Source organism: Schistosoma haematobium, chromosome ZW (genome assembly GCF_000699445.3).
Source record: "Schistosoma haematobium chromosome ZW, whole genome shotgun sequence".
Lineage (NCBI taxonomy): Eukaryota > Metazoa > Platyhelminthes > Trematoda > Strigeidida > Schistosomatidae > Schistosoma > Schistosoma haematobium.
This window is the reverse complement of record NC_067195.1, coordinates 37,303,778-37,316,283: the sequence shown is the minus strand read 5'-3', so window position 1 is coordinate 37,316,283 and position 12,506 is coordinate 37,303,778. Positions and strand designations below refer to the sequence as shown.

General features: G+C 30.9%; 1 protein-coding gene across 2 annotated transcripts in view; it reads right to left on the bottom strand.

Moving 5' to 3' along the window:
• Window positions 1-6,932: 6,932 nt before the first annotated feature.
• MS3_00003462 (uncharacterized protein) overlaps window positions 6,933-12,506 on the bottom strand; it is a 29,245-nt gene continuing 23,671 nt past the window's right edge. The window contains exons 9-10 of one of the 2 annotated variants that reach the window (XM_051211272.1): window positions 11,999-12,164; window positions 6,933-8,185 (exon numbers count right to left, since the gene is read on the bottom strand). In XM_051211272.1, the coding sequence (XP_051071308.1) occupies window positions 7,806-8,185; window positions 11,999-12,164 (546 nt within the window). In that variant the 3' untranslated portion in view covers window positions 6,933-7,805. Of the gene's footprint in view, window positions 12,165-12,506 lie in introns of both variants that reach the window. The other variant, XM_051211273.1, reaches the window with a different exon arrangement.

The following is a 12,506-nucleotide window of genomic DNA, read 5'->3' as shown; positions in this document are numbered from 1 at the left end:
TAAACAATTATTTTGTATTAAGAATTACTACTTACAAAACAACAATACTAATTGCCTCTTTCGGAGAAATTATTACTTCTTTGAGATAGCGTAAAAGTGGCTTAATTTACCGATCCTTTACGGTTCGCGTGATTTATACATGCCCTAATCATTATTTTATCATGATGATTTATTGATATGTTCTTTTTTATTAAAATACCATGTGTTAGGAAAAAACTAATGGTATTACCTAGGTGATAATTTGTTTAATAATTGTGTATTAAACATTTGACTACCTTTCTACTTCAGTAATCACTATTATCAAATATTAAAACCAGTTCTTAGTTTTTTTCCAAAATTTTCTTTTAATAAGATACATATAATTAATCTTGTCAAGATAACTAATGACTTCAATTCCAGTTCTACTTGATCGAAAGAAATTTTATCCCAATATACATTCACTGACAGGAGTATAGCAGGGTAGTGAAATGTAGTTGGTGTATCTCTCTTCAGAAGTTAAAATTTTTACCAAGACACGGATGAAACAAAAAGAACTATTTATTCAAAATAAATTTCAAATGTAAAAATGCAAATTCTCACATTCAATCAAAGCACTTGATGCTGTTTCGATTTGAACTAATCAGTTTACAAAGATGAACAGTTTACGACCAATTAAAAAATTATTAAAGGTGAAAAAATGTTTGTTCATTATCACTTGAACACAGCTGCAAAAACAAGTTCACCAATTCCTAAATTATTTTAGCACAGTAGGATTAAGCATTATATGGAACGCTTCAGCTACTCTCCTTTCTTTGTAATTGGAAAAACCTTTTTGTAAAATTTTGCTATTTTTTTAAATCGATTTGGCGGTCGTTGAAAATGGCGTGAACTGCTGATGATTGAATTTGAAGTCTATCCAGTTCTACGGGATTATTAGGAGGTTTCTTTGCGTACCTAATATGTTCTTTGACACGAGTCAAGATTTCGCGAGATGACTCTCCAATGTAGAAGGCAGCACAATCGACACAACCTGATTTGTAGACGCAGTTCTGTGTTGACATGAATGGAATTCTTTCTTTTAAGCGAACTTAAGTATTTCGAAGTGTGTTCGTTGTTTTGTAATATACTTTAATTCTGTTATAATTTTAATAATTTTCCTATGAAGATAATTAGATGTATATTAAAACAAGACGTTTCATTGCGTAATAATAATAATTCGAATGAAATACCATGGATTGGTACTGCAGTTTTACCATATCGTCATGGCACAACAGAACTCCAAAGAATCTTAAAGAAACAGATAACGAAAACGAATCCGAAACTAAGTCACTACAGTTGACAAGGTGAGTATTTTCTGAAACGGTAGTCTTAAGTAAATCAGGTTTGAGTAGCACCAACGAAACTAAAGTATCCTTAGTACTGCTGCACTAAAGCGATGTATTAGTAGCATTTCATCCTGAAGACATCCATTCATTCACCGCTGAAAGAGACATGGAATATACTAATAATTTTTGAAACACCCACCTGAATTTTTTGGTGTGAGATAGTTACGAATAATGTCGCGAATGGGGGTAACTGTTTTTCAAGCATGAAAATAACAAAACCATGACTTACGTGAGTAAGTGACCACCAAATAAATTGATGGAAAAGGTCTAGATGTAGTTATAGATCAGTTTGAAGATAGCTGATTAAAACAATGAAAAAAGAAAACTTACGGACGAGTAAAACTGATCAGTTTTTTATTTATCCTTAGCAGTTCAGCATGTAGGTTTCATTTTCAGTATGTATAAGTGAATATTTATTTGATTATTTTTTATGTGTGGAATCATATTTGAGGAAATAGTCAAGTGAATTACTCTTCTGAAGATTATAAGATCCTTATAAGGTATCAGCGGTGAGTTCCCTGTGTAAAATCACGATGGAAATAAAATTCCATCATTTTCCATAGATTTTAGATACTTTGAGGTATATTCCGAACTGATATTTCCTTTAAAATGGATATTTAATTATTAAATAACTAACGAGTCTTCTACTTATAAGTTTTATGTACTGCGTCTAATTACCATAAAGTACAAATTAACGATGATTCCACGGAAATGCTATGTTATTAATCAGCATTTTCAGGTTCTAAAGATTTTTGTTAAAATTGTATATGACAGTAGTGCATTCAAGTCTCTTGCAAAGATGTGGAGTGACTTTTAAACGTATTGAGCCTGAAGCTCTATTATTAAGAAATCTGAGTTCTTAACATACTGCTTCGATTGATTATCTACTTTGTTTACTTGTTCACTTTGAAAAGATAGTTTTTATCTGAGAAGCTAAACGGTCTACAAATCAAAGAGACATTATAACATAAGCTTACCAAAGACACTACAATAATGGAACCAAATAATTAAAAAGAAATTGAACATAACTTATGCTGAATGGTTTAGACTAGTTCTCTAAATTAGAGATAAGTATACTGACAAGATAAACAGGATTCTCAATGATCACATCAGAATGTGAAAACTTCACGTAAGCAGACATTATACCACGAAATTAGAGAACGGAAATGCTAGAGTTGAGACCAATCCTAGAGTAGAATTTCAAAAACCTTTGGTCGGATCATACTCTATGTAATGGGCGCTCCTAGAGTGATGGGATACCTGAAACCTATAAAAATATCTTATTACTTCAGCCAACTTCAAATGTTATCATTGCATTATATTATTGCCACCTAGTACTATCGATAACTGGAAAAAAATCTTAATGCGATAACTAAACAAGAATTCGGCACCATACTCTAAACAGTTGATCTGGGTCATGTAGTCAGCTAACTCGGAGATTGTAAATCCTTTTTATATGCATTAATTTCTCAAACTGACAGAACTATGAAACGCTTGGTTGAACGTAACCAACATGGATGATTCAGTACATTTAGTTTAGTCTCATCAAGAGTCTCTGAAAAACGCTAACCTTTGACTTGAATAAACAGACTCATGAAAGGTGTAGACAAGGAATACAAGGAATCCAGTGACTCAAATAAACATGAGATTATTTTCAGTGTTATTTAAGGGGAGATCATGATTTTCTTTTAACCAAACCAAAGATTTGTATCTCCTGGGGATTTCGGTAACATTATATACTCTGTGTTCGACAGTCTTGTCGTAAGCTACTATTTCACGAAATAATAATAATAATAATAAGATTAAGCCTGAACAACGGTGTGAAATTAGTGGTCTAATAAAGTGGCCACTCTACTTGTATGAACATCAATTAGGTACCAAAGATTACAACGTGTCTTTCAGGAGTATGAACAGTAAAAATAAGTTTCTTCAGAGAAATTTCTAAATCTTAGACAAAAGAAATGCAAAGACTACTGGATAATTTTTAAACCTTCGCAGTTTAATTATTCAGAAGCCAGTATTCATATGAACATGGACCCTGTCAATCAACATATGAAATAAACAAATGCCTAGGACAGAGGTCAGATTATAGAAGAAGAAAATAGAAATAAATGGGCAGATAGGAAAGATACAATTATGACTATCAATCAATTAAATTTTATGTCAAAGAAACAAGACAATTACTTCTAAGGAAGTTCCAATGCAGTATTTTTTAGAATTCACTTCTGGCGATACTAGTCAGAGAGTGTGAATTTAACTATCAAGCTCAGTAAACAAATCAATAAAATCACTACCTGCCCAGTATCTACATCTCATACTAAACATATACACATACAAATCTAATTTTCACTGTGTAATCACTTGTTTTGGGAAAATAACGACGCCAATAAGTCAACATCAGCAGTATTGCTTAGTATGGTAGTTTAAATGTCTCAGTGTTCGTCAAAGTGCACAAAAGTATTCCGAATACATCTTGATAGAAGGCATGACATCATAACCTGTTAGGGATGCAGAGGAATATACCAACAATTATCATGTTAAGTCCAATGGTGTCCTTGGACTTTAATTGGACATTTCCTATTGGTCGATATTTGTTCACTTGTTAAATATTGTACAAAATGTTGTTTTCTATTTTATGGTACGATGTGGTATGCTTGATTGGTATATAAGCAGAGTATGTTTGAAATATAACGATTCATATCTCAGAGGTTGTGACTTGTGTTCTGGACTCAACTGGCTGGGCTAGACAGGGAGGCGGGACCAATCGGGACTCTAGGTCGTTCGTACGTGTTTACGTGTCACCGAATCGATCGATATAATACGCTGCTCTCTAATCTTTCAATCAACGACGCAACGATTGGCACGGGGTAAACATCGACCCAAGTTTAAAGTCACAACATAACCGAAACCACCTTCACTGTGGTATATTGTAGGTCACTTGATTTGCTCAGGAATTTAGAAACTGCACAGGTGTTTTCAATACGTTAACTATAGCAAGGGTTATGTATAAAAAACAGCCTACACCGAATGTGTCTTAATCATCATACCACCCATCTTCTGATGCCTTTTTTGTTTTGATTTAATTTCTGTTATTACTCTCCTATAGATTTAATCACATTAATTAATTCAACATGTTATCAACAGAACGAGTCAATTTAAGTTATTCGAGGGATTAAATGATATTTTATTCAAATGAAAATCTAATGAAAAATGATTCGTTACTTCCCCCATATTGTTTTTTCTATTCAGAGTTAACCAAATAAGCCCCTTCTAAATTGACCTTAAATATCGATTATAAAAGGTTAAATACTTTAATTTATATAAAGTTCGTGAATTTAAATCTCACTTGGAATAATTTGATCGTTTCTCTTAAACCTCATGCAACTAACTAAACCTCTTGGAAGAAGTCAGCGACAGTTCGATTTGACAAGTCCATAAACGCAGAATTTATAGGGACGGATCATCGTTACTAAGTTGTAGTCTTGGTTGGATCAAACCGTTTTAGATAAACTTTTTGGCCCATGCGCTACAAAAATATTGGCAGTTTGACCAAATATATAGTATTGATCATAGAGTCGACTATAATAATAAGAATAATCTGAATAAAGCAGCTTATTAAGTAAAAAAAACTTACTTTAGTTATTTCCTGTCTTACCGTTTTGTTGCCATCTGCCAACAAACAAAGAAATAGTATAGTCATTTTTGATCCCAAATAATTTGTGTCAATTTAAGGTTTTTCACTGGAAGCATCAGGACTAGTACGGTAAAAATATGGAAGCTCACTGTGAGGATGAAGATTATTGCTGATTTTCAAACCTGATGTTTAGACGAAAGAGAGGGGTATGAAATTACATATTCTGTTGAAATAAATCCACTGACAATCTAGCTCATATAGGAAGGAATGTTTGAAAAATAAGATTTTAGTGAAAATAAAGTAGAAATAAGGAAGTATTTCATCACTTTTACTACTTCGTTTAGAAGTTCTACCCAGCTTTAAGCGGACTGTTGTAACTATTTAGAATAGTTTATGTTTTAAGGTAACCCATTGTACAAGATTTAGGAATAAGTGAAGTTTAAATAACCCATTGTACAAGATTTAGGAATAAGTGAAGTTTAAATAATATGAGGGTTAGTAAAGAACAGTGCATAGGATGTTCTGTGCAAGCTAAGAATAATAAAACGTACGTGTCTAGGAAACTATAAGTTGGGACGAGATATATCTACACCTCCTTCTGAGATGTGTGCTAGGTGAGATGGTTCAGTTGTGAAACCTCTGACTAAAATCATTAGCACATGATTCGAAAAGAACAGTGGGAGTTTCATCATTAAACCATCCAGGTTAGAGAAAAAGCACTTCCAAAATAATTCTCAGCTACAAATCTTCCCTACCGTCAAAATTCATACATCTATATGTCACCCCTTGTATGCTATTTACTGTGCTTTCACTCACAGATTGTCAAATTTCATTTCACTAAACTACGTAGAAATAAAAATATTCATGGTAGGAATTTTATCTTGCTATTGGGTCAAAGTGTATCACGATTAACGGTTGTTTTAAATGTAGGTTTCCCATTATATATGTATGCTGATAAACGATTGATCGAGAATACTTGACTAGAAGTGTATAACAAGGTGTATTGTTTCTCTTAAAGACAAGTTTAAATCGAGGAAGTTTTCCTAAGAATATACAAACTGAGGTTAATAAATAAATATGGCTTATCTGCAGTATTTTATTTCATACATCATCTAAGATATGTTTTAAGTATTTGCAGACCAGACAGATTATATGTTCAGCATCATGACTCCCGATTAGTGTTGTTTCTTTAATTTCATCTGACTTTCCGTAGATGGTTGGATTTTGGAAACAGTTCATAATTGTTTATTAGTTGAACGAAATCTCTAACTTATTTTTTGACTGTTGGGATTCACTACAGATGACAAATCATTGATTCACGAGCAAAAAATATCAGAACTAAACTGAACAAAATAAAACCGACAATACTACCGATGAAAATGTTTTTTGAATAATAAAATAAGTAGGAACTCGACAATCGAATTTTGACTCGCCACTTTCTATATTATGTAATCGTTTTCATTGTTATCATTGACTCATAAAATACCTTGATTGGTTTAATAATTTCATATATGCATATAAATATTACTGCCTGATGAGGATCTAATCGAAAACAATATTGTTCGCTTATATATGGCGTCCTAATTTATAATGTGGGAATATTTCAAACTTTCTGCATCGTCGGGAAATTCATATGGTGTTTTGCTCTTAAACTTCCGCTAACTTTTTTTTCGAATTATATCACATAAAGGTAGCAGTCTAATCAAATTTTATATTATACAGCAGGACTAGAAAATACAGAAACCTTGATAACAATCTATATTTCAATATGAAAAAACCGAAATATTAGGGTCTTCGTTAATGTGTTTGTAACACTCATTTTATTTTGATTTTTGGTATTATGGATGGATTTTCAGTATAGTTGCATTCTAAAAGTACCGTACCAATTAAATGAATCACAATATTGTCCTTAAACTAAAACCAGGTTTATAAGCCGCGATATTAAGATGAGGACGATAATTGATAGAAATAGGCGATAGCTCAAAATCTCTTATTCCCCCTGCCTATCAATTATTAATTAAAATCAAAACATTCGTTTTGCAAATATTCATTTGGTACTTAACTTGCAAACTACAAGTTCATAATTCATTATTTTCAATGACTACGAAAGATGAAATTAACTAGTCGAAAAAAGTAATTTATTTTTCGCATAATAATAATAGTAAAGTAATAGTAATAATAACGATAACAATAATATTAATGATTATGGTAATTCAAAATATAGAGAAAAATAGCATAAACACTGAGAATTACATTGACAAGAGAAATTACGATGTTGATGATTATATAAACGGTGGTGAAGTGTATATATAATATTATGAATAAATATTACGTTTGATATTATAAAAAGGTTATAGTAAATAAAACATCAAAGGATAACAACAATGAAAACATTTTCCGACTGGGTTATGTAACTGAATAGACATATGAATAAATATAAAGATGGAGAAAACGATGAAAGTGACACTAATCTTATGAATTCAAATATTCAACAAAGGTTGATAGATATTCATAAAATGTAAGGAGATGTAAAGAATAATAATATAAACTTAATAAAGAAGTAGACATCTGACGAACTAAAATAAAAGCAATTATAATTAAAATCTGTTTATTTATAAGTATCACAATATGATGAACAAGTCGACACTGAGGAAGTAAGAGAACTGAAGAGCTTCAACATAATAGTTTTACAACAATATCAAATAATATCAAATCATATACTAGGCGAAAAACAAATCAACGTATGAGGCAGCTATTCAATGCGATTATGTCAGATTTTGCCTATAAGAAGTTTTCTTATATAACATCTATATCTTGTTTATCAATAACTGAAACATAAGTCTTTTATAAATTAAGTTGAAGTGTAGAATAGTGACTAACAGAAAAATAAGTGAACTATTTGCTAGATGAACATGATTAGATTTCCCTTTTAATCTCATAGTTGAGGGCATATTTAGTATTCGTCCATTCACACCTGTCAATGATGATGTTCTAAATATGATTCGTTGTGTTTCTGAGAATCCCATTGAATTCTGTCCAGATAATTCTAGTTCGTATGCACTGTTTGGCTTTAAATCATCAATTAAGAAATTGCATATTTTTTTATCTTCTGCCACTGATGTAACACACAGAGGTTCAATGTTATTAAAATGAGTCCAAGATCCAATAGGACGTCCAACTATCTCACCTAATTTTTGGATTAAATTATAAATCAAATGAAGCCTAGTTTTATTTAGATAGTTGCATAAACACTATAGTACATATAGACTGCATCAAGGGAATTTTTTGTTTCTTTCGTCAAAACGACTATTTAGTAATAAAATAAGAATCAGAAATCAATGGTCTATAATAAAAAACATTTTACACCGTGATCTTCCTACTTTACAAATGAGAAATACTGTATTTCCTAAACTACAAGATATACATAGTTTAAATTGTCATTGAACTAAAGCACAACTCATATGACGGGAGGAAAGTGAGATCACATTTTCCTCTAATTCAATGTGATTGTTGCTGAATATTACATTCTTTTTATAAGGCAATTAGTCCATTTGATAAATTTCGATAGTGTAATAAGATTATTAGAACTATGTGAGATATTATCATCAAAAATCTAAAAGACAAGAAAACGATTGCGTCACATCCCACTGTGTTTACCAATTTAAGTATATATGTGGTCACACATACATAGGGAGGAGCAATCGTGATCTCAAAATTAGGGTGTGTGAACATGTACCTAAATGGTTACAGAAACAAAAAAAAATCAAATGACCCGATAAGAATGGAGGATAAACATCCATCATCCTCTATAATTGAAACAGGTCATAAGATTGATCTTAACTCGATTTTTGTGGTGTTGTACAAAAGTGTAGAAGGGCGTATACTAAGGTTTATTGAAGCCTTAACCATACGAAAATTCAAATCCCCTTTGTATGTTCAAAAACATATTGTTTTCACCTTAAAACTACCCTGGTTATATTAGCTTGTTATCCAGAGTGATCAGGTTTCAAGTTGTTTTTCATATTATTTTATTTATTATCCTTGTCTTCTCTTACCCTCCATTTCTAGTCTAGTTGACCCTTTAATTTTGATATAAGAATGTCTTATCAAGTATATGCGTGATCAGATTGTTCGAAATGTATTGCGCTAATATATCACATAATTCCTTTTTTAATTCAGTGATAAGTGCTCAGACTAATACTCAACTTATTTATATTGTAATAATTTGCTCAATTTAAGATTAGTTTCATTTTCAATGTGATTTTTATTCAGTATGATATGATATTCTTTGTAATAAATTAACGTGAACTATGCTCAGAATGATATGTACCATGTAGTTTGTTACCATTTTAGGCACTTTGACATATGTGACCTTTTTCCTAAATAATAAACAAAATGGATGTACAAATCAACGAGTGTATTTTTGTTTAGAGTCTTCACTTGTACCATTCTTTGTGTTCATACTTCACATCGAAGGAATTGAAGTGTTTCATCATTTTTAAAGTATAAAAAATATGGAGATGCATAGATAACGATGACGACCCGGATATAATATTAATTTAGTGTTGAATTATAATAATTTTTTTAACACTCGCTCACGAACCCTAATATATCGAGTAGTGTATTAATTGTGTTTTTAATTGTCAGATTTGATTAAACCAGAGATTCAAAAGAATTAATGGGAATTTTGAAATTATAGTGGACAATTTATGATATTTAGCTGCATTCCAATTTACCTGATGTATTTATAGTAGTTATGGCTCAAGCCCTAAAATAATGCCCTGAGCCCTCGTATTTGTAAAACTCTGTTGTTATATTAAACACAGTAATTAATCAACCAAAAATTACGTCATTTATTTTCTGTCAATCGGATGTGCTTCATTTTATATCGTTTCACAAGATAAGAAAAAATTTTTACGGCGAGATTATAATTTATGGACGAACCAATTAGATTGAAGATATCAAGTTTTATATTTTACTGCGAAGTTCATTTACCTATATAATTAAATAGCACTTCGTCATTATAACTTATGTCAGTTCGTGATGAAAACTGTTGATTTAATTCTTAAACCTAAATTCTAACTCCAAATCCTAATCTTAATTCCTTATACTAATTTGTAACCCACTTTTAGACCTATAGTAAGGTGAGTTGTCTCAAGATCACTTTAGCGTCGCTCTAAGATCGTCCATAAATTATGGTACCACCGACTTTACTTTTATGGGAAGGTAAACTGGGCAGATAGAATAACATGAACAAAACTATATTTTACAAAATAAAAGTCGGTGAAAGATTGTATCGTCAATAAAACAAGACTAGATTATTTCTCATGAATTTTATGAATAAGGAAATTATCCCATTAAGCATCTTCCAACCTGATTATTAAAATGAATTTCTCGTTTATTTTATAGGTAACTGAACAAACTAGTCACAGAAATTCAAATCATATCTTTAACCTGTTTAAAATCACTATTACCATCATCACATTTTGAACACAAATATTTTTTTAGTCCTAAGGAGTATCTATCACGAGCAGAATAGCTCAGTACTAATGTCTGTGTATCAGTTTCCTCAGTAATGGAAGTGAACTTTGCTATTAAGTGTCAAACAGTACGAAACAAGGATCGAGTTTATGCTCACGTATACCTATGTTCAAAGGTAATATGTACAGTTTGGCGTCACACTACTGGCCATATTGTAACTTAGTTGATAGAATTTGATCAGCAGTAAGGACTAGACAAACAGAAGATTGGTTACTACTGTATGATCAATCAGCATATATGGCTAAGACATGAGACAACTTTACACATATAGATGTTTAAGAGTACAGGATTCGATCATACAGAAAAAATGATTGTAATAACTAACCGACATTTTGAAGAATTATTGGGCATATGTACCTATTGAAAATTAATTTTCTTTTCAAAAGCCTTATACAAAAATGTAGAATCTTATGCTAAAATTCAATGACTTAATTTTTTTAGACACCTCTGCTAATTAAAACGAGGAAATCGATGGTAAAAGAAAACTTTGAAAAGGGAATAAGGAGAAAGAAATCAGCTGGTAGAGTAACAAGCAGACTTAAAATAATAAGATGCCCAATATTTGGAGAGCGAAAAAAAGTGGACACCATTTCGAATTTCTCTTTTTTACTGTCAATAAATTGTGTTTTCTTTTACTATTCCTATCATATTAATCAAGATAAGTAAGGCCAACCCATATATTACAGACAGGCACTAACTGAATTTATGGATCACTATTTTATTTTGGTCTTGTCATTCCTAAATAGTTTTCTTCCACCTTATGCTTACAACAACAGCAGGAAAATAGAATAATTTATTACTTATATACACATGACGAAATCGCATCTAGTGAAAACGGGTCACATGAACTCAAACAAGAAAGTTTGCATTTGAATTACAGATATGTGTATGGAATAAGTGAAATGAGGACGAAGGAAATTGAGAAACCATTCTCATCTAATTGTTTCGTATTAATATCAGTATTAGTTGGCAGTTGTTACTAGCATAAGTTGCAGCATTCATCTAATTCATAAGACTCAAAAACCAATCGACCAAGATATTTACAATCATCATAATTTAGAGGAACAAGAATAATGACTTTATTTCCTTTTTCTTTAAAATATTCTATTAATGGTAGTATTATTTCTAAGTATCTCAATAGTTTTATGAAGATTTGTCCATTTTAATGTACAACTTGAAAAACTGTTCTTACCATTCATTGACATCCAGTTTCTATTCGGTGTTCACTAATTATTTCAATAAAAACTTTGAAAAAAAATTATATTTGAAATGTTTAAACACTCTTAAGCACAACTGAGCTTCACCATCATTAATTAAAGTATTTACCAAGACATCAGAAACTCAAATGATTTCGTCCTCTTGAAAGATATTGCAGTTTTGTTTTATTTTACATAATAATAAAAATAACAATGATCATACTTAGCCTTTATGTGTGCTATGGAGAAAATATTAAACTTACCCATGGAATAATCAACTTCTACTGGTCTTATATTGATATTATATTGATTGATATCCATACCGTTTGTAGTTTCTGTATTCCAATGAACATTATATCCTGTGGGACTAATATAATCCTGAGAAGCAAGTAGTTTAAGTACAGGTCTAGATAATCGATTAGTTGTAACCTATCAACATATAAAGTTAATTGATGATTACAAACGACGAATACTAATTAAAACATGAATTATATACCTTTATTAAACTTAAAAATCTTCCGTTTTTTACCAACATTAACTAACTGGATATTCTATTAGCAGTAATTTGTAAAGGATATTTTATAATAGAAGACTGAATAAATAAGAAACATGTATATGTAATGCATGCATCATTCACAATCGAACAATTTTCTAATAGTAGAATACTTTCTCATTCTACTACTAGTTGACTTTGAACAAGAAAGTAAAAGAAATACATTCTTCCTACAAAGCTATTGAAAACAACTCAAACGAACATAGAAGATAATATAA